This window comes from Ranitomeya variabilis, chromosome 7 (assembly GCF_051348905.1).
Source record: "Ranitomeya variabilis isolate aRanVar5 chromosome 7, aRanVar5.hap1, whole genome shotgun sequence".
Lineage (NCBI taxonomy): Eukaryota > Metazoa > Chordata > Amphibia > Anura > Dendrobatidae > Ranitomeya > Ranitomeya variabilis.
Window position 1 is genome coordinate 26,672,025 of NC_135238.1, and position 24,391 is coordinate 26,696,415.

Sequence of the window (24,391 nt, forward strand, 5' to 3'; positions counted from 1 at the left end):
ATAGCTTTCATAGATGGCACTTCGACCTGTGGTAGTCTATGGGGCTGTGCATATTTCTGCAGAAAATCACAACGACATGTCCAATTTTGGTCCAATTTCACGGGGGAGAAAGTAAAGATTTTTTTTTTATTTCTCTATGTACGAGACAACTAACGAAACTCGGACCACACTCTGATAAAAATAATACACTCTGAGTAAACTGGACGTCTGAATGAGCCCTAAAACTAACTTTAGTAAACATTTACTGTAGACAATGCACGCATGTAATCCACACAAAAACGCAGCTAAGAACTGCTGCAAAAAAAAAAAAAGCTGTGGAAATGCAGCAAAACTTGGGTTCTGAACGCAGTGTATTAACTGCCAAGAGAGCAGGTTTTGGCTGCAGGCAAAAATACTGAGTGTGAACATAGCCTTACAGTCCAACTTTTGAGTGTGCCACTGTTCTCCCGGGCTGTAGAGCCAGTAATGAATCAAGACGATCTTACGAAATTGGAAAATTTGCCTTTAAACCACACGACTGTGGAAATCTTCTAGGGGACATTTGCTTTGTGTTAGTAGGTTTCCCTACATGACGTAAATTGGGAGTATAAAGCTGGAGGTACGCATAGACCCTCACACTATGGCCTTTTATTTGACATATACGTCAGACAACGTTCCTAATGTATCAGTACGGTAGAAGACTGCAATATGACCCGCTGCATAGGCCAAAAGTACAGAAAAATATATATACTACCAATGTTTTTTTATTGTACACTTTACTTTGGAAAATCGCAGTCTACTGCAAAAATCCATAGCTTTTCTCTGGATCATAACCCGGCCAATAAGACACTTTTTGGGCCTCCATCAGATGAATGGCGTCCATTAGATGCTTAGTGGGAACTCTAAGAGGAGAGTTATCATTCCCTATATGCCAGTTTGGTTTAAAAAATTCAAAAAAATTAGGGGTAAGGCATTCTTGTACTAAAACCGTCTTTTGTTTCCCCTTTTCGCCAGTCCAGTCACATAAAAAAGGGTGCACTTGGCAAAGTACAGACAAGCCAAGAGATATAAAATCTAAAATATTTGTATTAAACTTGTACTTTTTGATAAGTTTAGCGCATCTTACTCCAGCGGCCTTTTTGTTCAAAAGTGGGCAAATGCCAAGTGTTTTCCAATGACTCCTTGGCCAAAAGAGGGTGTTACCGATAGTGGTAGGATATTACTGAGATGGACATGGCTTACAAATCCTCAGAAATGTTGACAACTATGCACACCAGTCTTGAAAAATTCCCACCTAGATGTACAGCAGTAGTGTAATATAAATAGAGCTTAAAGTGGTGGTCTGATACCTGAAATGTCCGTTATAAATATCTATTTTACACTCTACACTTCTACTTAATCCCTAACGTTTTTTCTTACTTGACTTCCTATGATGTTTCATTTGAGGGACATCACAGGATGCTGGGGCTGCACTCACTTCCCCCGCAGTGTCTACCCCTCCTGCAAAAGGATGTCCTCAGGGGGTGTCACTGCAGTCACTTATCACAGCTTCTTTCAAAGCTACCCTCTAAAGGTGTCCTGAACACCTGATGCTGACAGAAGCTATGGGAGAAATGACCAATGCAATGGAACTCAGTTTCTGTCTCCGCAGTTTGTTACTGTAAAACAACAAATCATCAGGGGTCGTAATAGAAGGGTGAGTGACATCAGCAGCACCTCACGAACCATCATCAGGGGACAGCGCTTGGGTCACTCACCCTGCTTCTATCTCCGCACCCCGATGTCTCTTTCACAGTAAGAAGCTGCGGTGCCAGAGACAGAAACAGAGCGGAAGCTGCGGGGAAGTGATTGCAGCCCCAGTTTCCTGTGACATCCTGTTCGAGACTCCCCTCAAACTAAATATTACAAGAAGTGAAGTAAAAAAGCACATTTATGGACAATCCCTTAAGTCCTTCACATACTCTTATGTGTATAGGGACAACAACAGAAGACGTCTGGGGAAATAAGGATGGGGTGGTTACAATTTCAAATTCTTTTTTTTTTTTAGGTTGGCTTTCTCCTCTGTCCCAGTAGGAAACACATGAATGCTCGACCAAGCTGAGCACTCAGATATATGGAGAAGTCGGGAGAAATAGCGGTCTCCTGAAGACCGTTCAGTTGACAGCTGGCTTGCCAGCTTTAATCATTTGGCATCACTGACCTTACAGATCTCAAGTCAAACTATCTGAATGCCTACTGCCATTTAATAAAATATGATTTTCAGATAGAAGACTAATCTGTAACTGCAAAAAGTCAAACATTAAGTACTATAGCTAAATAGAGGAATTGTTGTAATCTGTCCACTTTCACCTTCAAGGTGACGATCTGCAGATTTTAGGGGAAAGCCTTCTTACATGAAAGGAATATGCCAACCGAGGTCCAATATCAAGGTCAGACAAAGGTCCGCGGCTATGGATTAATGTCTGCCATTACCATGTCCTTGAATGATCTCTTAAAAGCAATGGGCAACCCCAACAAGGTTAGGAAAACATCACCAATGAGGTTGCTGATAATTGCTTTAATTAACCCAGTGCCACTGTTGGAACAAGACTCCAGCTGTCTTGCACAAAACATTGTGTGTGTTCTTCGGGCTAGTGTGGATTAGGCGTGTAAAAATTGTTTGGGATGACTTGTGCCTCAGCAGCTGCTGAGGAACTACAACCACCAGCAGGGACTGCCAGCGAGAAGTGCTGCAGCTGGAGTAGCACACGTTGCCCACATCTGATTTATATCATCGATTGCTGCTACTTTTTATAGGAAGCAAATGTGTTCAGAATATCTGCAGAGCATTTATGTTCATTTAAGTAGCAAGCCACAAAACACCTATTTTATGACATCTCCGAGACTTGTAGCGCCCCAGGAAAAAAAATAATATTGCTATGTTGAATAAGTCACATGGGACTGGGAGTTATATGTACATACTACGTAATGAGAATAACTATCTATCATGCCTAAGGCCGGTTTCACAAGTCCCCTTGAATATCTGGACCAGTCACGGACTGACTGAATCAATCGCAGCAGCCCCATAGGTATTTGTAAGGTCAGATTGAGACGGGCATATTTCACGATCCATATGGGGACTGCAATGTCCAGACTGACAGCGGGTCTTTCTACCTGAACTTACAGTTTTAGATAAAGATTTACGTTCGGGACAGGAAACCCACGGTCAGTCCGGGCATTGTAGTCTATATACGATATCTGTCCCTCTGCCGAATGTGGGTCTGGAGATTCACAGCCGGTCCAGACATTGTGGTCCATACTCAGACCGTGATTGTCGGAGGTGTGAACCCAGCCATTAATGCCATCATAGCCAAGGTTTCCTTCACTTGGGTTATAAAATCTGCAAATTATGTCTCCTCTTCCTCTCTAAAGAGGCATTTTGCATATTAATTTCCCAGAGGAGCATGCATGGCTTATAAGTCTCCTCACTCTGACATGCCAAGGTTGACTTGTCACTCTCCATAAGAAGAAATGTAACCCCTTAGACTTCACTTGGAGCAAAGTTTCAGTTATCTCTCCTAGTCCGTTGACTTTCTAGGGCAGTCATAGCTGTATAAACCACAGTCGGACAATAAGGCTGCTATGTAGCTAGGTGGGTTTACTCTTAAACATTTATGTCCAAAGTGAGCTCATGTTGATGAAGAAGTCGATTTGCGCTTGTTTGAAGGCCCTTTTACACGGGCTGATGCCAACTGTATGGGAAATGATTATTAATATAATAGTTCCATTACCATAGACATGTGCTGCCGACAACAATGATTTTGACAGGTGGGCTTACATGGTCAGATTTCGGCCCATAAAGAGCACTGATTGATGAAACGACTAGTCGGTTAGAACTTAATTAAAGTCTCTTTTTCATGATCCAATGCAAACTATATGGGGCTGAAGGATCATAAATACGATCGTTAAATCCCCATACAGTTGCTATATTGTCGGCAGCACATCTTCTATTTACAGACACATTTGTAAAACCGGTTATCGGCCACTGTAAAGCCGCCGAGGTCTGGCTGGGCCGATCTCCTTTCTTACGGGATTGTGATAATTTTTTGAAGGATGAATGGGCATGTGGAATTAGTCCATGGGTCAGGAAGAAGGAAACGCCAAGGGACAGTTTGCTCCTGAAATGTCTTATGAAACTTTTTGAAAAGTCGTAAAAGTTTTGCGCAACTTATAGCACTGGAAAAGTTGGGGAACTTTTGGTGTTTTTTCGCTACGCTTAGTGCATTTTGCTCCAGTCCACTCAATCAAAACTGGTGCATAAAATACTAGTCTTGGGGAATCGGTCCTAGGTGGTAAAACCCAGCAATTTAAGGGAGTCCCAGTTTCTTTTTAAGAAGTGGCGCTCTACGGACACCACACCACAGAGCAGAGCGTTTATTTGCAACCCATCTCCTGGCTCCCAGCACACATATTCTGCAACCCCCCACCTACCCCCGATTTATCTGTCACTGTATGATAGGACTGTAGAGCAGTGACTGAGGGCTTTCTTAATTCATACTCTTTTTGTGGATCTGTTTTTAGGAGCCCATCTGCAAAAAGCAGATATGATTTTTATGTATTGCTCTCTGACACCTCTAAGCGCCGTACAGTCATTTGTCTTTCCTAATGTTTCCGCTGGGTTTTGATAGAGATAAAATATGAGCCATTTTCAAACCCCTTTTAAAAATTCCTAACGCTGCATGTGATTTATGCTCTCCTGTAGGAAAATGGTGACTTCTCTCTGAATATGTTAAATGCTTGTCATAAGGGCATTAATCCTACTGGGTTATTACAGTCAGTGCCATTAACTATGGAGCTAAATCAAAGCTCTCAGCCTGGAAACATCAATTATGATTTTTAACCCGTTCGTTTTTGCCGTGAGTCAACGCATCATTAACACCCCAAGAACATATTCTACTGGGAAAAACTCGCATATAACACAGCATCTGGAGACATGAATTTGTTTTCTTTTGCATATGAAATTAAATGATCACTTTTCTCTAAATCAATAGCACAAGCAAATATAAGAAACTTTTTAATATATATTATCATAGAAATTTGTTTTTTTCCTCCCATTTATCAGCCACTTGTTCCACTTCCTTCTAAAAACATAGTGCTAAAATCCCTCTTAGTCAAAATAAGACAGACTGACAGGTAACTGAGAGATCAGATTACAGCTCTCTAATAAAATCGAGTGAGGAAATGGAGAGCATATAAAGACATACACATAGGGTGGCAGTAAGTAAGTGAATTAGCTCACCCAGAGCTGGATTCACAGTTAGTCTGCTCAGTACTGAGGAATAGTAGCCTCCTTGCTGTTGCTGCTCCTGAATATCTGCTAAATAGAGAAAGCAGGAATCACTCATATCTGGGTGTGCTGTGAATGGGAGACACCAAAGGAGTTGGTCTCCAGCCACTAGCTCAGTGACAACTGAAAATTAGAAATAGAGCCTTCACAAGGGAAAACTACTAAATAAGTGCATGATACAAGTCATATAATGGCCTAGCATGCCGGTAACGTGCATGCCTTCTCAGCACCATCCTACTCACTGTATTCACCGCTCTGCTCCCCCCAGTGTCAGGACATAACGCTGATCTGCCTCTTGCAGCATTCCCAGTGCTGCTACATTCTCCTGTTGCTGCCCTCTCCTGGTTCTCCTCCTATCTTTCTGACCGCTCCTTCAGTGTTTTGTTTGCTGGCTCCACTTCATCTCCTCTTCCTCTCGCTGTCGGGGTACCTCAGGACTCAGTCCTTGGCCCCCTTCTCTTCTCTCTCTACACGGCCCCAATTGGATGGACCATCAGCAGATTTGGCTTGCAGTACCATCTTTACGCTGTTGACACACAATTATACACGTCATCCCCTGACCTTACCCACGTAGTACTACAGAACGCCACTGACTGTCTGTCTGCAGTCTCCAACATCACGTCTGCTCTCTATCTGAAACTCAACCTCTCCAAAACTGAACTTCTTCTGCTCCCGCCATCTACTAACCTCCCTATATCTGACATTTCCCTCTCTGTGGGTGGCACCATAATAACACCCCGGCGGCAGGTGCGCGGTCTGTGTGTTATGTTTGATGCTGATCTCTCCTTCACATCCCATATACAATCTCTTCCCTTCTCTTGCTGCTTACACCTAAAGAACATCTCTAAAATTCACCACAACAAAAACCCTCACTGTCGCCCTGATCCACTCCCGCCTGGACTACTGCAACGCTCTATTAATTGGCCTCCCCGTTACTCGACTTTCCCCCCTCCAGTCTATCCTTAATGCAGCAGCCAGGGTTGTCCATCTAGCTAATCGGTATTCAGACGCGTCCGCTCTTCGCCAGTCGTTACACTGGCTGCCCATTCATTATAGGATCCAATTCAGAGTACTTGTTCTCACCCAAAGCGCTCCACAGTGCGGCACCCCCTTACATCTCCTCCCTCATTTCTGTCTATCTGCCTAGCCGACCGCTGCGCTCTGCAAACGACTTTCGACTAACCTCTGCACTAACTCCGTACCTCCCACTCCCGACTCCAAGACTTCTCCTGTGCTGCGTCAATTCTCTGGAATGCTCTACCCCAAGATATTAGGACCATCCACAATTTGCATAGTTTTAGGCGCTCGCTCAAAACACATTTGTTCAGAGCGGCCTATCACGTTCCCTAATCAAAGTCATTTTATGTGTAAGTGTGTGTGTAGCCCATTCACTATCTCCATCTATCCCCCACCTCCTGAAGATGGCTGGACCATCATTGTAAACACATCATTGTAAATACACCCCTGTACTTTGTATCTCCCCCACCTCAATGTAGATTGTAAGCTCTCACGAGCAGGGTCGTCTTATTTTGCTTTAATTATTGTATTGTTAACGTTGTTACTTATGACTGTTGTGTTTGAAACTGTTAAACTGTAAAATGCTGCGGAATATGTTGGCACTATATAAATAAAGATTATTATTATTATTATTGCTGGAACGTCTCCCCCTGGCTATAGAGAGGCACGGGCAGTCTCTACAGGAATTTAATATGCTGTGTCCTAAGGAGTTTTGCTTTCCTGGTCTATCCCCTGCCAGCATCTTGACTGAACTTAGGTTCTGTCCAGTTAGTCGCCAGTTTCCTCTCTTGGTGCATTCTTGTTTTGACTCTTCTGTTACAGACCCGGCTTGCTTACCCTTTTTGTCTGATCTCTCTGTTCCTGACCACCGCTTCATCTGTGCTGCACGCCCAGATCTAGACTCGGACTGTCTAATCAAGCCTCTATCTTTGTCCATTGACCCTTGCATTTCTGCCTTGACCCATTGATCAGCTGCTGCTGATCTGGGCACTGTCCTGGAGTGGCAGCTTGTGACTACCCCAACGGCTCAAGCCTATCCTCACCCTCAGAGGCTGTATTGAAGACCACATAGCCACTTAGTCAAGCCCAGCCAGTGGCGCAGTGGGTCAACACCTACCGCCGCCACATTCCTCATGAACACACTACAGCGGATTAGAGGGGAAACTGAAAACAATTTTTAGTGGAAAAGCAATAGCTTGTAAAACGGCATAAAAACAAATTCTGCTCTGTGCATATCATTAGGTTATTTCTAATGAAAGTTTACTATAGAGAATAATTACAAGGGCTGTAGACATAGTAAAAGTGCTGCAGGGTTAGGTGTACATACAAATAGATTTGCAAGAAAAGTGTCTTCTTTCCAGAGTGTGAATGAGCGAATAAGTGACCGGTCCCTCACTCACCCATTAGGCGGGAGTCCTAAAAAGAGAAAGCGGGGTTGTGAACTGCTGTTAGAGCAGGCTGCTCCATTCTTGGTTTATGGCACTGTCGCTGTACTTCGCTATGACAAGTAGTCCCACAGACAATGTTGTAGTTCTCTGTTATAAAGAGAAATTTCAGAGCCCTGTTCTTGAAACCAAGACCCTCGGTGATCAGCAACTTCTTCTCTTTCCTGTGGATCGGTAACATCTTGCTGATGTAGGACTACGCCTTTAAGATGGAAAGATTCTCTATGAAGCATCATAAGTAGAAGGCTGAATGCAGACCCTGTGTCTCCGCACGATATGCCTGTGGGCTTACTCTCCAAACTGTGCCATATTACCCTCCATACCGCGCCGTATTACTTTGCATGTAGCACCCTGTTATCCTCCATACCACACTATTATTCTCCATACAGCACTCTTACCTTCTATATTATGCCCCTCCATTCCAAGACACACTACCCACCATACCATTTTACCCTTCATGCCGTGCAGTATTGCTCTGCAAACAGCACCATATCACCCACTTTATTAACCTCCATGTAGCACCATATTACCCTTCATATTATGCCATATCACCTCCCATACAGTGCCATATTACTTTCCATATGGTGACTTATTACCCTCCATACAATGACTTAGTACCCTCCATACAGCACCATATAACCCTCGAAATGGTGATTTATTACCCCCCATTCCACGCCGTATTACCATCCATATTGCAACTTATTACCCTCCATAAAGCGCCATACCACCTCCCATACTGTACTGTATTACCCTCCATATCGCAACTTATTGCCATCCATACAGCACCATTTTATCCTTCATATCACGCCGTATTACCTTCCATACAGAGGCATATCACCTTCCATATTGTAACTTATTACTCTCCATTTTAGCCTTCACACCAGGTCATATTACCTTCTATACAGCCTTATTTAATCTTTCATACCGCATCGTATTACCGTCCAAGAATCATTTTACCCTTCATACCGCGCTGTATTACCTTCCGTACAACTTAATTTCACAATTCATACCACACCCTATTACCTTCCATAGAGTGCAATTTCACCCTTCATACTTCACCGTATTACGCAGCGCCATTTTACCCTTCATACTGCTCCGTGTTACCTTCCATACAGCATTATTTTACTCTACATACGGTGCCATTTTACCCTTCACACCTCGCCATATTACCTTCTATGCAGTGCCATTTTATCCTTTGTACCACGCTGTATTACCTTCCATACATCGTTTTACCCTTCATACTGCGCCGTATTAACTTTCAAACAGCGCAATTATACCCTTCATACTGTGCAGTATTACCTTCCATACAGCGACATTTTACCCTTCATATTGCGACGCATTACCTTCCATATAGTGCCATTTTATTGTTTATGCCATGCCATATTACCTTCCATACAATGTCAATTAACCCTTCATACCATGCCATAATACCTTCCATAAAGGGCCATTTTATCCTTCATCCCGCTCCGTATTACCTTCCATAAAACATAATTTTACGCTTCATACCGCGCCATATTTTTACATACAGCATCATTGTATCCTTTATACTGTGCCATATTACCTTCCATACAATGCCATTTTACCCTTCATACTGCGCCATATTACCTTCCAGAAAGCCCCATTTTATCCTTAATACCGCGCCATCTTACCGTCCATACAGCACTGTATTACCTTCATATAGCACCCTTTTACTCTTCATACCCTGCCATTTTCCCCTTCATACTGTGCCAAATTATCTTCCATAGAGTGCCATTTTCCCCTTTATACTGTGCTGCACTACCCTCCATACAGCGCCATCTCACCCTTCATACCGCACCGTAGTACCTTCCATATGGCGCCCTTTTACCCTTCATATCGCGCCTTTTTACATTTCATACCGCACTGTATTACCTTCCATATAGCACCATTTTACCCTTCATACCGTGCCGTATTGCCTTCCATATAGCACCTTTTTACGCTTCATACCGCACCATATTAGCTTCCATACAGCGCCATTTTAACCTTCATACTGCGCCGTAGCACCTTCAATACAGTGCCATTTTATCCTTCATGCTGCGCCATAGTACCTTCCATACAGCGCCATTTTCCAGACTTACTTTTTTGTAGACACAATGGCATAATTGCACTTGGTAACCAAGGTCCTAGGTACAGTAAGGCCCCACAGACGCCTTCATAAATGTGCAGGGTTATATGATAAGTCATTACTGGCTGGAAATGATGCACTGATGAAGCAATGATGAAGACCACCCAGCTTCAATCCTGTGAAGTAATACTAATAATGTCACTTTAGCCGCCCGCGTTATATTTTCTTCCTGTCACCCCCGGTTGTGCCGCGCTCTCGCAGTGGTGGACCTCGTGACTGGACGGAGCGCCCCCTCTCCTTAATAAATTGCTCCTCTCTCAGGATGCTGTATTATTTCTCTGACATGTTAATGAATTTCACAGCATGTCTGGAAAAACTCGCACCTTTAGCTGAAGGTTTTCAGGAAGGTGGGGGAAGAGGGAAAGGGTGGGGGGCCTTGCAAGCTGAAGAAAATCTTGTTTTCATTATACCCTGCCCTAAAAAAAAAAGTTAGCGAGGTGGAGATGGTCTGCAGAGTTTGGGCGGAGGGGGAGGTGTGGGCCCTCGCTGTTGGGTTTTATAAAGCACATGTGGCCTATGAAGCCATCAGGCCCCCAACAGCTGTAAAATGGTCTGAAATTAGAAATTACTTTCACAGGGCATGATAGATATAACAGCCTTGGCATACAATCTGGGCGAGCCACGGTGGGCCGGAGCGAGCCGCTGAGGTGCCACCCTGATCCTCAAAGGCCAGCCACCGACTCGGAACATTATTTTTTCCACGTCTTCCTATGTGCCCCCCTTCTTATTAATTCCACCGTGTCCTTAATGTCTAACATTGTGACCTCGGCAGCACCTGGCTCTGTGGGGTAGTGAGAACACCCAGCATCTGGAGTACAGATTGTTCCCGAAACCTGCAGCAGACTCCATATACAAACAGCCATTTACACCGGAGCAATACACAGACATGTATTATATGGCCCAATGAAAGCAAATCATTAGCAAGGAACATGCGTCTCTGCCTGGTATATATTATATCAGCGTTACCCGAACTGTGAATTTCCAATTATTGGAATATTACAACATCAATCAAGCCGGAGGTTGTAATTTTGCAATAGCTGGAGGATCAGACGATAGGAAACACTCTCCTATATTTTATCTGCTTGTTCAGTGTTTTACTTTGGTGATTTTTATTTGGGGAAACAGTAATCTGATTTTTTGTTGTTGTTGAATTTTCTGGGGGAGTCTTTGCAAAAAATTGCAAATTATCCCCTATTCCCTGGCTGATCGCTGCTGGGACTTTCAAGGATCCTGAGAAGTGAGCTCAGTCTTGAAAGGAGGAGAGGTGAGCATGGATCTCTGCTCCATTTTTTGTCTATGGGACATTCGGAGAAAGCCATGGCTATTTCCAGCCAGTCCCATTGACTTCCCCTAGAGATTGATGAAGACCAACCTCCATTAGGTCTGGCTTAGGAGCTGGACTTTTGCTCCTGGTAGTGACCGGATAATGGGAAATCATTTTTAGACATTTAATTGATGTATTTTAAAAATGTCATAACTACATTTTTATTTTTTTTTTTACAAGGGTTTTCTAAAAAGTTCAGGAAATTACTCTCTGATCGATGGGGGTGTCACTGATGGGACCCCAAAAGATCTGGAGCCTTGTCTTGAAGGGCGTGACTGTGCCCATGCTCGACCTCAGCTTCACTGAATGTAAATGGGACTGCTGGAAATCGGCGATCTTGGCATTTTATCAGCAGTCTCATTGACAATGAATGGAGTGGAGTTTGAGCATGCACAGCACACCTCCCCTCTGTTCAAGATCACTGTGTGTTCCAGTGGACGGACCCCCAGCGATCAGCAATTTATCCCCTATTCTTTTGATGAGGAATAACTTACGATTTTGGAAATAAACCTTAAAACAGTAAATTATTGGGAACCTGAATAATTATCATAGGTAGCTGCTGATAATAAGTTATGCTTAAAAGTATAAATATATCCATCCACTTTTGTAGGGTTCCCAAAAATTAAAAGTGTAAAAGTGATTAGCAATTTTTCGCCATCCTGCAGAGGTGAATGGAGAGAGCCGCACATGCGCAGCCATCTCTCTTTTCACAGCAGCATCACTTTTCCCATCCCTGGCATACACACAGAGTGCCCATGAAACCGGGGAATGCACACCAGGCTCACTGAGCATTGACAAGGAAGCAGAGGTTTGCAAAGAGCCGGCAGTGACGCAGCTCTTGCACATCATATTATCATTAATCAGGTCACTGAGGGTGTGAGTAAGTCCTACAGAGACACAGATGCCCTTTGCATCCACCTTAACAGGAATCTGTCAGCAGTTTTTTGCTACATAATCTGAGAGCAGAATGATGTAAGGGCAGAGACACTTATTCCAGCGATCTGTCACTTACCGGGCTGTGTGCTGTTGTTTTAATACAATCAGTGTTTTATTAGCAGGAAATTATCACTAGAAGACTAGGAGTCATGTGCCAGGCAGTCCAGCTAATCTGTGGAGCCATATATCAGGATTTGACTGGCAGAACTGAGATATAAAGCGTATTAGAAAATCGATCAGTTGGAAGGATTATATCTACAGCGTGTGCAGAATTATTAGGCAAGTTGTATTTTAGAGGATTATTTTTATTATTCATCAACAACTATGTTCTAAATCAACCCAAAAGACTCACAAATATCAAAGCTTAATATTTTTGGAAGTTGGAGTGTTTTGTTTTTTTTTAGATTTGGCTATCTTGGGGATATCTGGTTGTGCAGGTAACTATTACTGTGCAGAATTATTAGGCAACTTAATAAAAACCAAATATATTCCCATCTCACTTGTTTATTTTCACCAGGTAAACCAATATAACTGCACAAAATTTAGAAATAAACATTTTTGACATGCAAAAACAAAACCCCCCAAAATTAGTGACCAATATAAACCCCCTTTCTTTATGATGACACTCGGCAGCCTCCATCCATAGATTCTGTCAGCTGCTTGATCTGTTTACGATGAACATTGGGTGCAGCAGCCACCACAGCCTCCAGACACTGTTCCGAGAGGTGGACTGTTTTCCCTCCCTGTAGATCTCACATCTTATGACCACAGTTCTCTATGGGGTTCAGATCAGGTGAACAAGGGGGCCATGTCATTATTTTTTCTTCTTTGAGACCTTTACTGGCCAGCCACGCTGTGGAGTAGTTGGAGGCATGTGATGGAGCATTGTCCTGCATGAAAATCATGTTTTTATTGAACGATACCGACTTCTTCCTGTACCACTGCTTGAAGAAGTTGTCTTCCAGAAACTGGCAGTAGGTCTGGGAGTTGAGCTTCACTCCATCCTCAACCCGAAAAGGTCCCACAAGTTCATCTTTGATGATACCAGCCTATACCAGTACCCCACCTCCACCTTGCTGGCGTCTGAGTCGGAGTGGAGCTCTCTGCCCTTTACTGATCCAGCCTCTGGCCCATCCATCTGGCCCATCAAGAGTCACTCTCATTTCATCAGTCCATAAAACCTTTGAAAAGTCAGTCTTAAGATATTTCTTGGCCCAGTCTTGACGTTTTATCTTATGTTTCTTGTACAAAGGTGGTCGTTTTTCAGCCTTCCTTACCTTGGCCATGTCCCTGAGTATCGCACACCTTGTGCTTTTTGTTACTCCAGTAACGTTACAGCTCTGAAATATGGCAACACTGGTGGCAAATGGCATCTTGGCAGCTTCACGCTTGATTTTCCTCAATTCATGGGCAGTTATTTTGCGCCTTTTTTGCCCAACACGCTTCTTGCGACCCTGTTGGCTATTTGCCATGAAACGCTTGATTGTTCGGTGATCACGCTTCAAAAGTTTGGCAATTTCAAGACTGCTGCATCCCCCTGCAAGACAACCAGGACCGGACTGGGACTAAAATTCAGCCCTGGCATTTGAAGTCACACAGGCCCACTTGTCACATGGTGACTGTATAATATCTTTGTACACTTGTAGCTTACAAGAAGTGAGGGGAGTGTAACACGACTATATAACATATAATTACAGCTGTATCCAGCATTACTGCTCAGTCCCCATAGAATGTAAAGCAGCCAGCCCCTATAGGATGTAATGCAGCCAGCCCCCATAGAATGCAATGCAGCACAGCCCCCATAGTATGTAATACAGCCAGCCCCCATAGAATGTAATACAGCACAGCCCCCATAGAATGTAATACAGCACAGCCCCATAGAATGTAATGCAGCCAGCCCCCATAGAATGTAATGCAGCCAGCTCCCATAAAATGTAATGCAGCACAGCCCCCATAGAATGTAATACAGTACAGATCCCATAGAATGTAATACAGTACAGACCCCATAGAATGTAATGCAGCCAGCCCCCATAGAATGTAATGCAGCCAGCCCCCATATAATGTAATGCAGCTAGCCCCCATAGAATGTAATGCAGCCCCCCCAATAGCCCCACAATCCAGTTATCACTCATTGATGTATAATAATAATTAAAAAAAAACAAAACACTCTACTCACCTTTCCTCTTGCCCCGCGCTGCTCCTGGCTCCAGTCTCAGCAGCTGCAGTCTACCCGCCCGGTCACACAGCAGGTGCGCGATGATATGACGTCATCGCGCATCTGCAGTGTCAGCGGCAGGCAGAGCGGGGAATGATGGGAGAGGGAGCGTCAGCAGACGCTCTCTCCTCCATCATTGCATGCAACTGTGCCGGCGTCTATGACGCCGGTATAGTTGACTGCGGGGCCGGGAGTGTGCCGACAGCGGCACACTCGAGTGGCCCACTACTGCCACCGTCCCTTCTGGCATTTGCCAGAACTGCCCAATGGCCAGTCCGGCCCTGAAGACAACTCACAATTTTGGACTTTTCAGAGCCCATCAAATCTCTCTTCTGACCCATTTTGCCAAAGGAAAGGAAGTTGCCTAATAATTAAGCACACCTTATATAGGGTTTTGATGTTATTAGACAACACCCCTCCTCATTACAGAGATGTACATCACCTGATTTACTTAATTGGTAGTTGGCTCTCAAGCCTGAACAGCTTGGAGTAGGACAACATGTGTAAAAAGTATCATTTGATCAAAATACAACTTGCCTAATAATTCTGCACACAGTGTGGTGGGAGATAATTTATCCTACATTTTATTTAAGGAAGGGGATGAGAATGGTAAAACTGGAAAGTGCACAATTATTTGCTGGGATTTCTGCAATGGGGCGGCACGGTGGCTCAGTGGTTAGCACAGCAGCCTTGCAGCACTGGGGTCCTGGGTTCATATCCCACCAAGGACAACATCTGCAAGGAGTTTGTATGTTCTCCCCTTGTTTGCGTGGGTTTCCTCTGGGTTCTCCGGTTTCCTCCCACATTCCAAAGACATACTGATAGGGAATCTAGATTGTGAGCCCCATTGGGGACAGCGATGGTAATGTGTGTAAAGCGCTGAGGAATATGATTAGCGCTATATAAGCAAAGCATAATAAATAAATAAATATATAAATGGTTACAAATGAAGTCAAGGGATGTTGTAAATCAACAAAACTATTGTTTGTGTGAATCATGTACACTAGTACAAGGAACATTAATAAATAGGGCCATAAATGAAGCAAAATAATATATTTGCTGAACTAAGAAATTATTCATTGTTACTATAGTTGTATCCTAAAATATCACCCTGTCCATATGGTGACCTAGTGGCTACAGGCTGTAACAAAATAACAACAGCGACACCTGCTGGTTATACCAGGCAAGGAACACAAATACAGGGAGGGGTGCATGGATGGATGATAAATAAATAGACACATCAAACGCTACATATATATTTAGATGATAGACAGATTTTGAAAGATAGAAAAATAGATTGTTGGGTAGGTAGGTACAAGATAGATAAATAAAATGTAAATAGATAAATCACTAGATAATGCAATAGTGGATTAAATAGATAATAATATAGTAGACAGATAAATAAAGAGATAAATAGAAAGACATATTTAGATAGATAATTAAATAGAGAAATAAATCAATGTATAATTAGATGATAAATAGACAAATATAAAGATAGATAAGAGACAGATAATCGATTGAGAGATAGATAGATAGATAGATAGATAGATAGATAGATAGATAGAGTAAAAAGCAGCACCAGTAAGTATAGAGTGCAGGGCCTCATAGGTACATAGGTGGCTTAAGAAAGGTCCACACTTTTGTACCGAAACGTCGCCACATGGGCTAATAAATAGAACATAGATTATATATTTATATGTTGTGCTGCCTCAATTATTTGGGATGGATAGATAGATAGATAGATAGATAGATAGATAGATAGATAGATAGATAGATAGATAGAATTACAGAAGGATACTGCACTTTTATTTTTCTGTAATGTTCTCAATTCTAATTTTCTCCCAATGACTTTATTTGGAGCACACACAATCCCAGAGGAAACTTTACTTGCAATAACATTGTGCAATGTGATTCAGCCCATAAATTTGCAGACACAGATCGCCCTCCGCACTGGAGGTGATACAGAGAAGGGCCCATGTTCCATATTTAGACCTTGGACAGAGATGCAGCTTGTTATCCTCCATCCGCATACAGACAGATAAAGGCTGTGTACACATGAATGGCAGCGCTCACAGCCACACACGCAGAAAGACATTTACACAGAGACAGGCGCACACAAACACAGGTGGACTGTGCCAAACACACACACGGACACACAGTCAGCGACAGGCTTTGCCATACACACAGGGTGAGCTCTGACAGCTGTGTGTGAGTGATGGCCATACCTGCTGCCTGCACAAATATACTGCTGGGACAGATTTGTAGTGGACCTTTTGCAGCTAGGGAGAATTTAGAGACACATTTATGGTGGGAATAGGGGTTAACATGATGCTGTAAAAATCTTCAGGCACTAAAAAGCATTGCAGGTTTTTTGTAGTCTCTCTGCTACAAAGAAAACAGCTATGGCTACTAAATGGTGGTCGCACACAAGATGAATGTTGGCTAAACTTGACGATTCCAGAGGGACTGGCCACCTAATATGTGTGTGGCGATGTCCTGACTTCTCCCCTACAACCCTGATATTGGCTGGAAAGTAGGATCAGGCATGGTGAGTTTGGATGATGGATGAAGGACTGTGGTCCCCTTTCTAGGAATTAGTGGGGATAGCTGGAGAATACAACAGCCATAGACTTATGTTGTGGGATCTCGTGCGGACAGCAGATAGTTTGCGGATATGTGTGGTAGGTCCTGTAGACCACACATGTAAAACTATGGCCCGAGGGCCAAATCTGGCCCACAGGGTGATTCGTTTTGGCCCGCGATGACGGCACCGCTCCCCATTATACTGTATGGAGAACTATGTGGAGGCCATTATATCGTATGGGGAACTATGTGGGGTCTATTATTCTATGCAGGACTATGTTAGGCCCATTAAACTGTATGGAGGACTATGTGGGCTCAATTATATTGTATGGAGGACCAAGTGGGGCCTATTATTCTATATGCAGGATTATGTGGGGCCCATTATACTGAATGGAGGACTGCGTGGGCCCATTATACTGTATGGAGGACTAAGTGGGGCCCATTATATCGTATGGAGAACTATGTGGAGGCCATTATATCGTATGGAGAACTATGTGGGGTTCATTATTCTGTATGGAGAACTATGTGGGGCCTATTATTCTATATGCAGGACTATGTGGGGCCCATTATACTGTATGGAGGACTATGTGTGGCCCATTATACTGTATGGATGACTATGAGGGGCCCATTAGACTGTATGGAGGACAAGGTGGGGCCCATTGTTCTATAAGAAGGACTGTGTGGCCCATTATACTGTATGAAGGACTATGTGGGGCCATTATACTGTATGGAGGACAATGTGGTGCCCATTGTACTATATGGAGAACTATGCGGTGCCCATTATACTGTATGGAGGACTATGTGTGGCCCTTATACTGAATGGAGGACTATGTGTGGCCCATTATACTGCATGGAGGACTATGAGGGGTCCATTATACTGTAAGGTGGACAATGTGGGGCCCATTGTACTATATAAAGGACTATGTGGGACCCATTATACTGTATGGAGGACTGCGCGGTGTGTTTGAGTTTGACATCCCTGCTTTAGACCTCTCTGTTTTGTCTATGTCAGTTCTGCCCTGTAATGCTCCATGTTATTTGATGATGAAGTTAATAATTATTTTTTGTCCTAAGTAGAGCAGTGTATTCTCCCCTAATCTGCTGATGATTCTGCTGGAAGCGGAAATCTACAATAGGGTTCCCATAGCTTTATCTTCACCCCACCTCCCCGAACCAATCGATCATTTACAGACCAATAGCAATGACTGAAGCTGTAATTGTCTATTAACACAGGATTTTGAGACTCTCCTTTTCAATAGCATCTGATGTAGTGTTTAAGGTCTATGTAGGTGATAAGTATTTTAGGTTTGTATATCCTGATTGTAAAAAGGCTTATTTTGAGTATTCAATCACTATGCAGAATAGTTTTATATATCTGAGGTCAAACATTGAAAAATAATAGTCTCCTTTCACCAATACACTTACTCTGTGCTGCAGAACCAAGCGCATCCACAAGGACAATGGCGGCACTATTCAGTTACTGCATTGAACCAGTTGCGACCCTATCACTAAGTTGGGACCCCTTCATTCAGCTGAACAGTTAGGCTGCGTGCACACGATGCGGATTTAGTGCGGATCCGCAGCGTTTTTTTCCGCGCAGAAACGCTGAACGCTGCAGATCCGCACTGTGATTTATAGTACAATGTAAATCAATGTAAAAATAAAAAAGCTGTGCACATGGTGCAGAAAAATCAGTGCGGAATTGCTGCGGATTTCAAAGAAGTGCATGTCACTTCTTTTGTGCGGATCTGCAGCGTTTCTGCACCCCTCCATAATAGAAATCTGCATTGGGAAAAACTGCAGAAAATCCGCATCAATTCCGCACAAAAACCGCACTAAATCCACATAAAAACCGCGGCAAATCCGCAGCTGCGGATTCTGCCAGGAGATGCAGATTTTGTGCAGAAAATTCTGCACCTCTTTTCTTACGTGTGCACATAGCCTTAGACCCCACAGATTACATATTGGGCACCTAAGCTAAGCATATTCTCCATGATCTACCCCACAAAGCCTCAAATATTGGACCAGGACCTATGTCATATGGGATAATATTGACTCTCGTTTTACTTTGAAACTTTTCAACTAAAAAAAAAAATCTCTGTTCCAAAAAGAAGTACTTTTTTCTCTAACAATCCTTTCTCTTTTTTCATCTGTCCTCAGCTTGCTCCTGTAATCTGCACGCCCGGAGATGTCGCTTCAATATGGAACTATACAAGCTGTCAGGAAGGAAGAGTGGCGGCGTGTGCTTGAACTGCAGGCACAACACGGCGGGCAGGCACTGCCATTACTGCAAAGAAGGCTTCTACCGGGATGTCACCCGTCCCATAACTGACCGGAGAGTCTGTAAAGGTAAGACACAAGCCTGCGTGGCTAAACAGTCTTCTACCGTTAATGCATATATTATCCTATATTTTCATCGGGCTGCAGGATAATGTGGACTGTCTCACTCAAAAGGTACCGGTTCTCCTTGTGGAGATCCAGGTTATGCAAAGAGTCTTCACAGTATGCAAATTAGCCTTTCTCCAGAAGGATTCCTGCTCTCGCAACTAAAAAGTAGCAAATGTTCAGAAGCAGCAGCATTGAAGACAATATTCAGCAGTACTGAGCATTGTAGCTGTAAATCCAGCTCTGGGGGGTGGCAAGATAAAACACTTACTAGAAAACAGAAGTACGGATCTGAATATATCTGTGCCTTTCTCGCTCTGATCTCTCCTCTCTATTGTCGTCAATAGGAGGCTTTAACCTGATCCCTCAGTGAGTGCTCTATCCATCTTGTTTTGAGTTTTTCAGAGTAATTGAGGAGAAAATTACTCATAGGAGGAGATAGAATACTTCTCTGATATGACAGATTACCTTTTTTCAATTTTCTTTTATTTATACGTTATGTTTCTTACTCTATATGGCATACTTGGGGTCACATGACTGCCCGCTCCCGATGCCAGCACCAGAAAACCATAATCGTGGCACTGTGAGGGTTCACAAATCTACAGTCACATACATTGCCTGCATACTCGAGCTCCAGGCCTGGGCAATCCCTTTAAGGAGCCTAGAAACTCAACTAGAAATATCACCTAAACCAAAGACTGCCCCATTCCCTGATAAATTTATAAATCCAAGAGATTATAAAGAATGTGAAAAGTCATTGTCATGCAAGGTTTCCTTGGTATATCAGAATTCCTAGACCTTGGAATGAACTTACAGGGGCTGTCCATCTTTACGGACACCGATATATATTTTTGTTATTATTATTTCACTTTAGTGCATGTATTTTGGGCTAAAAATCCTTTTTTTTTTTCAATTTGGTGTCATCAAATATGCTCACTGATGAATTCTCAGTTAACCCACTTTGCAGCAATAGTCAGTGTAAGGCCACGTTCACACGTACAATAAATATTTGGTCACTATTTTACATCAGTATTTTATATCAGTATTTGCAAGCAAAAATCAGGAGTGGGACAACCAAAGGAAAAGTATAATAGAAACTCGTCACCACTTCTGTATTTTTCACCCACTCCTGGTTTTGGCTTTTACAAATACTGATGTAAAATCCTGAATGTGTGAACGCAGCCTAACACTGAGGTTATAGAAGGCAAATGGTACAACATTTTTTAATAAGAACCCAATTACAAAAATTATTTTCAGCCAAAAAAAGTAAAAAAAAAAAAAAATTGTCCCAAAAGTGGAAAATCTTTTTTTTTTTTTTTGTTTTAATAGTACAACCAAAAATGAGGTTTATGAAAAATCCCACTGTATCTGCACTCACTACTGACACCTGGCACCGGGTGCGGTGCCAAAGCCAAGTGCAGTTAATGATGGAACAAGAGGCAATTATATTGTGATCACTGATCCCTGTGCCGCCCGCCTGCCCGCCAGGATATTGCACATGCCTCCTGTACACTCTCCTAATTGGCACCTGTGCATTGATTAAGCCTCCTCCTAGTGGGATCGTATATTTATTTTTTTTTCTTGCACCTTCGCTCCATGTTGCCCCCCTAAATTCAGCCTACGCACCTCTATTCTCTATATTCCTGAACTTTGCATTTTTCCTTGTAGCTTCCTAACACGTTTCTTTTTCCACAGTTAAAATAAAAAATAAAATAAAAAAAAAAGAAATCCTGGAAAGAATTTCCCTCTCGCTTTTTTCCTGTCCCATAACAAGGTGGCAATTAGTTTCTCCTAATGAGCCCTAACGTGCCCCCTCCCCCCTCCGCCTTTTCTTTCGCCAGTTTGCTATTGGATAAATGACTCTACCAGCTGTGAGTTTCCCCATTTGGGTTAAATTCCTCCCATTTTTCACACGGAAAATACAGCGCCGTCTTTTTAAACAGCTGCAGCTGAGGTAGCCGCTGCGAGAGGGTTTACAGACAGCTGTTTAGAGGGGCTCCTCCTTCCTAATACTTCTCTATACAATGCTCGCTGCAAAAAATAAAGCATTTACTTAACACTAGCATTAAACTGAGTGAATGTAATTATTATTTATTATTTTTAATTATTTTAGCTCCATTTATTCCATGGCGCTTTACATGTGAGGAGGGGTATACATAATAAAAACAGGTACAATAACGTTAAACAAAACAAGTCATGACTGGTACAGGAGGAGAGAGGACCCTGCCCGCGAAGGCTCACAATCTACAAGGGATGGGTGAGGATACAGTAGGCGAGGGGAGAGCTGGTCATACAGCGGTTTGGTGGATCGTTGGTTACTGTAAGTTGTAGGCTTGTCGGAAGAGATAGGTCTATAGGTTCTTTTTAAAGGTTTCAATGGTAGGTGAGAGTCTGATGTATTGTGGTAGAGCGTTCTAAGGTAGGGGGATGCGCGGCAGAAGTCTTGTATGCGATTTTGGGAAGAGGAGATAAGAGGGGAGTAGAGAAGATCTTGTGAGGATCAGAGGTTGCGTGCAGGTAAAGGCCCCGGCACACATAGCGATTTACCAACGATCACGACCAGCGATACGACCTGGCCGTGATCGTTGGTAAGTCGTTGTGTGGTCGCTGGGGAGCTGTCACACAGACCGCTCTGTCCAGCGACCAACGATCAGGGGAACGACTTCGGCATCGTTGAAACTGTCTTCAACGATGCCGAAGTCCCCCTGCAGCACCCGGGTAACCAGGGTAAACATCGGGTTACTAAGCGCAGGGCCGCGCTTAGTAACCCGATGTTTACCCTGGTTACCAAAAAAAACAAACAGTACATACTCACCATCTGATGTCCGTCAGGTCCCTTGCCGTCTGCTTCCTGCTCTGACTGAGATCCGGCCGTACAGTGAGAGCAGAGCGCAGCAGTGACGTCACTGCTGTGATCTGCTCTCACTGTACGGCCGGATCTCAGTCAGTGCGGGAAGCGGACGGCAAGGGACCTGACGGACATCAGATGGTGAGTATGTAGTGTTTGGTTTTTTTTACATTTACGCTGGTAACCAGGGTAAACATCGGGTTACTAAGCGTGGCCCTGCGCTTAGTAACCCGATGTTTACCCTGGTTACCAGTTAAGACATCGCTGGATCGGTGTCACACACACCGATTCAGCGATGTCAGCGGGACCTCAGCGACCAAAAAAAGGTCCAGGCCATTCCGACACGACCAGCGATCTCACAGCAGGGGCCTGATCGCTGGTACGTGTCACACATAGCGAGATCGCTACTGAGGTCGCTGTTGCGTCACAAAACTTGTGACTCAGCAGCGATCTCGCTAGCGATCTCGCTATGTGAGACGGGGCCTTTAGTCACAGATGTATGGAGGAGACAGGTCGTGGATGGCTTTGTATATCATGGTTAGGGTTTTAAACTGGAGTCTCTGGGTAATGGGGATTAGTTGGGCAGCAAAGTTTAGAATAGATTGGAAAGGTGTGAGAGTGTTCGGAAGGGGGGCCACAAAACACGAGGTTGCAGTAGTTGAAGTGGGAGATGATGAGGGCATAGACTAAGGGGTTTAGCAGATTCTTGATTAAGGCTAGGTTCACATTGCGTTAGGGCAATCCGTTTAGCGCTAGCGGATTGCGCTAACGCAATGTTTATTTAGGGGCCGTGTTAGGGGTCGCGTTAACGTCCCCACTCTCGCAGATCCCCGATCTGCGAGAGCGGGGAACGGACCTCGGGCGCGCCGCGGACGCTGCAAGCAGCGTCCGAGGCGCGTCACAGAAGAACGGCACATCACTAGCGCGAGCCGAAAAAGGCACGCGCTAGTGATGCGCTGCAGGAGAAATTGACATTGCTGTCAAAGGGCACGCTAACGGCCCCGTTGCACGGCGTTAATTGCGACATTTTCGCCGTGCAACGCTGTCCGTTAGCGTGCACACATTAACGCAATGTGAACCCAGCTTAAGGAATGTGCGGATCCGGGAAATATATTTGAGTTGGAGTTGGGAGGAAGTGTAAAGGGCTTGGATATGTGGTTTGAAGGAGAGATCAGAGTCCAGGGTTACCCCGAGGCAGTGAGCTTGAGGGACTGGGGAGAGTGGGCAGTCATTGACTTTAATGGATAGGTCTTGTTGGGTGGGGGGGGGGGGTGTCAAGTGAGAATGGGGGAAAGATGATGAATTCTGTTTTGTCCATATTATTTTTAGAAATCTAGCAGAGAAGGTTGAAATAGCAGACAGACATTGTGGGATTGATGATAATTGACAGAAAAGACCCCCTACATGTGCCTAAAGGGGTGTAATTTTTTACTTCTTCCATACTATAAAACACAAAAGTAGGGACATTATTGGGTCATTCCTTGTATAGGCGGAAATAAGCGCTGTCCACTCAAAATCTGCAAAAAAAACAAAAATTTCAGGCAAAAAAATTCAAGATTTTCTCGGGATACCTCAGGAACAGAAAAACTCGTAAAAAAAAAAAAAAAGATTTCTAAAGAGGTTTCTCCTTGAAAAACTAGTCTTTTTTTTTGTGTGTGTAAAAGAAAAAAACTTCATATAGACAAAAAGGCTGACAAAAAGGCTGTGTTTAAACTGAGTTTTTAGAGCAGAAACTGTCCAAATCCTCCTCAAAAATCCAAGACCCCAATTTATCACAGTGTTTACGCCAGCTTTCTGGTGTAAAATACTTTGAAGTGTCTAAAAATTTGGGTACAACTCAAAGTTGCTCAGAAATTTTGCAACTTTTGCCGTTTTTGGCCAGCCAAAGTGGGAGAAGCATGGGTGGGCCGCGGAGTGGAGAGGTCTGCTTGGCAAACTCTTAGTAGAGTTATGCCACTTTAGTGATATAACTTCTGCCAGAAATATGCTCCAGTCCCTGACTGTGGTAACAGTTGTGGCAAGGCGCATGCTGGCTGTAAAGTGGGCATCTTAATTGATCAGGTGCATCTTACTCCAGCGGTCCCGTTCATTAAGAGTAGCTCAGAAACCCACCTGAAAAAGAACGGAAAAAATGCTAAAAAGATTGAACATATGCACTGAAATGTCTAAACGTCTTGCTGTGCACATGTC

General features: G+C 43.6%; 2 protein-coding genes across 11 annotated transcripts in view; one reads left to right on the plus strand and one right to left on the minus strand.

The window, feature by feature from the left end:
- LOC143785634 (uncharacterized) overlaps positions 1-24,391 on the minus strand; it is a 333,320-nt gene that overhangs the window by 230,965 nt on the left and 77,964 nt on the right. The window lies entirely within an intron of this gene.
- The window catches only part of NTN3 (netrin 3), a 66,700-nt gene that overhangs the window by 21,505 nt on the left and 20,804 nt on the right, over positions 1-24,391 (plus strand). Inside the window, exon 3 of the mRNA XM_077274667.1 lies at positions 19,129-19,317. Coding sequence (XP_077130782.1) covers positions 19,129-19,317 — 189 coding nt within the window. The remainder of the gene's footprint in view (positions 1-19,128; positions 19,318-24,391) is intronic.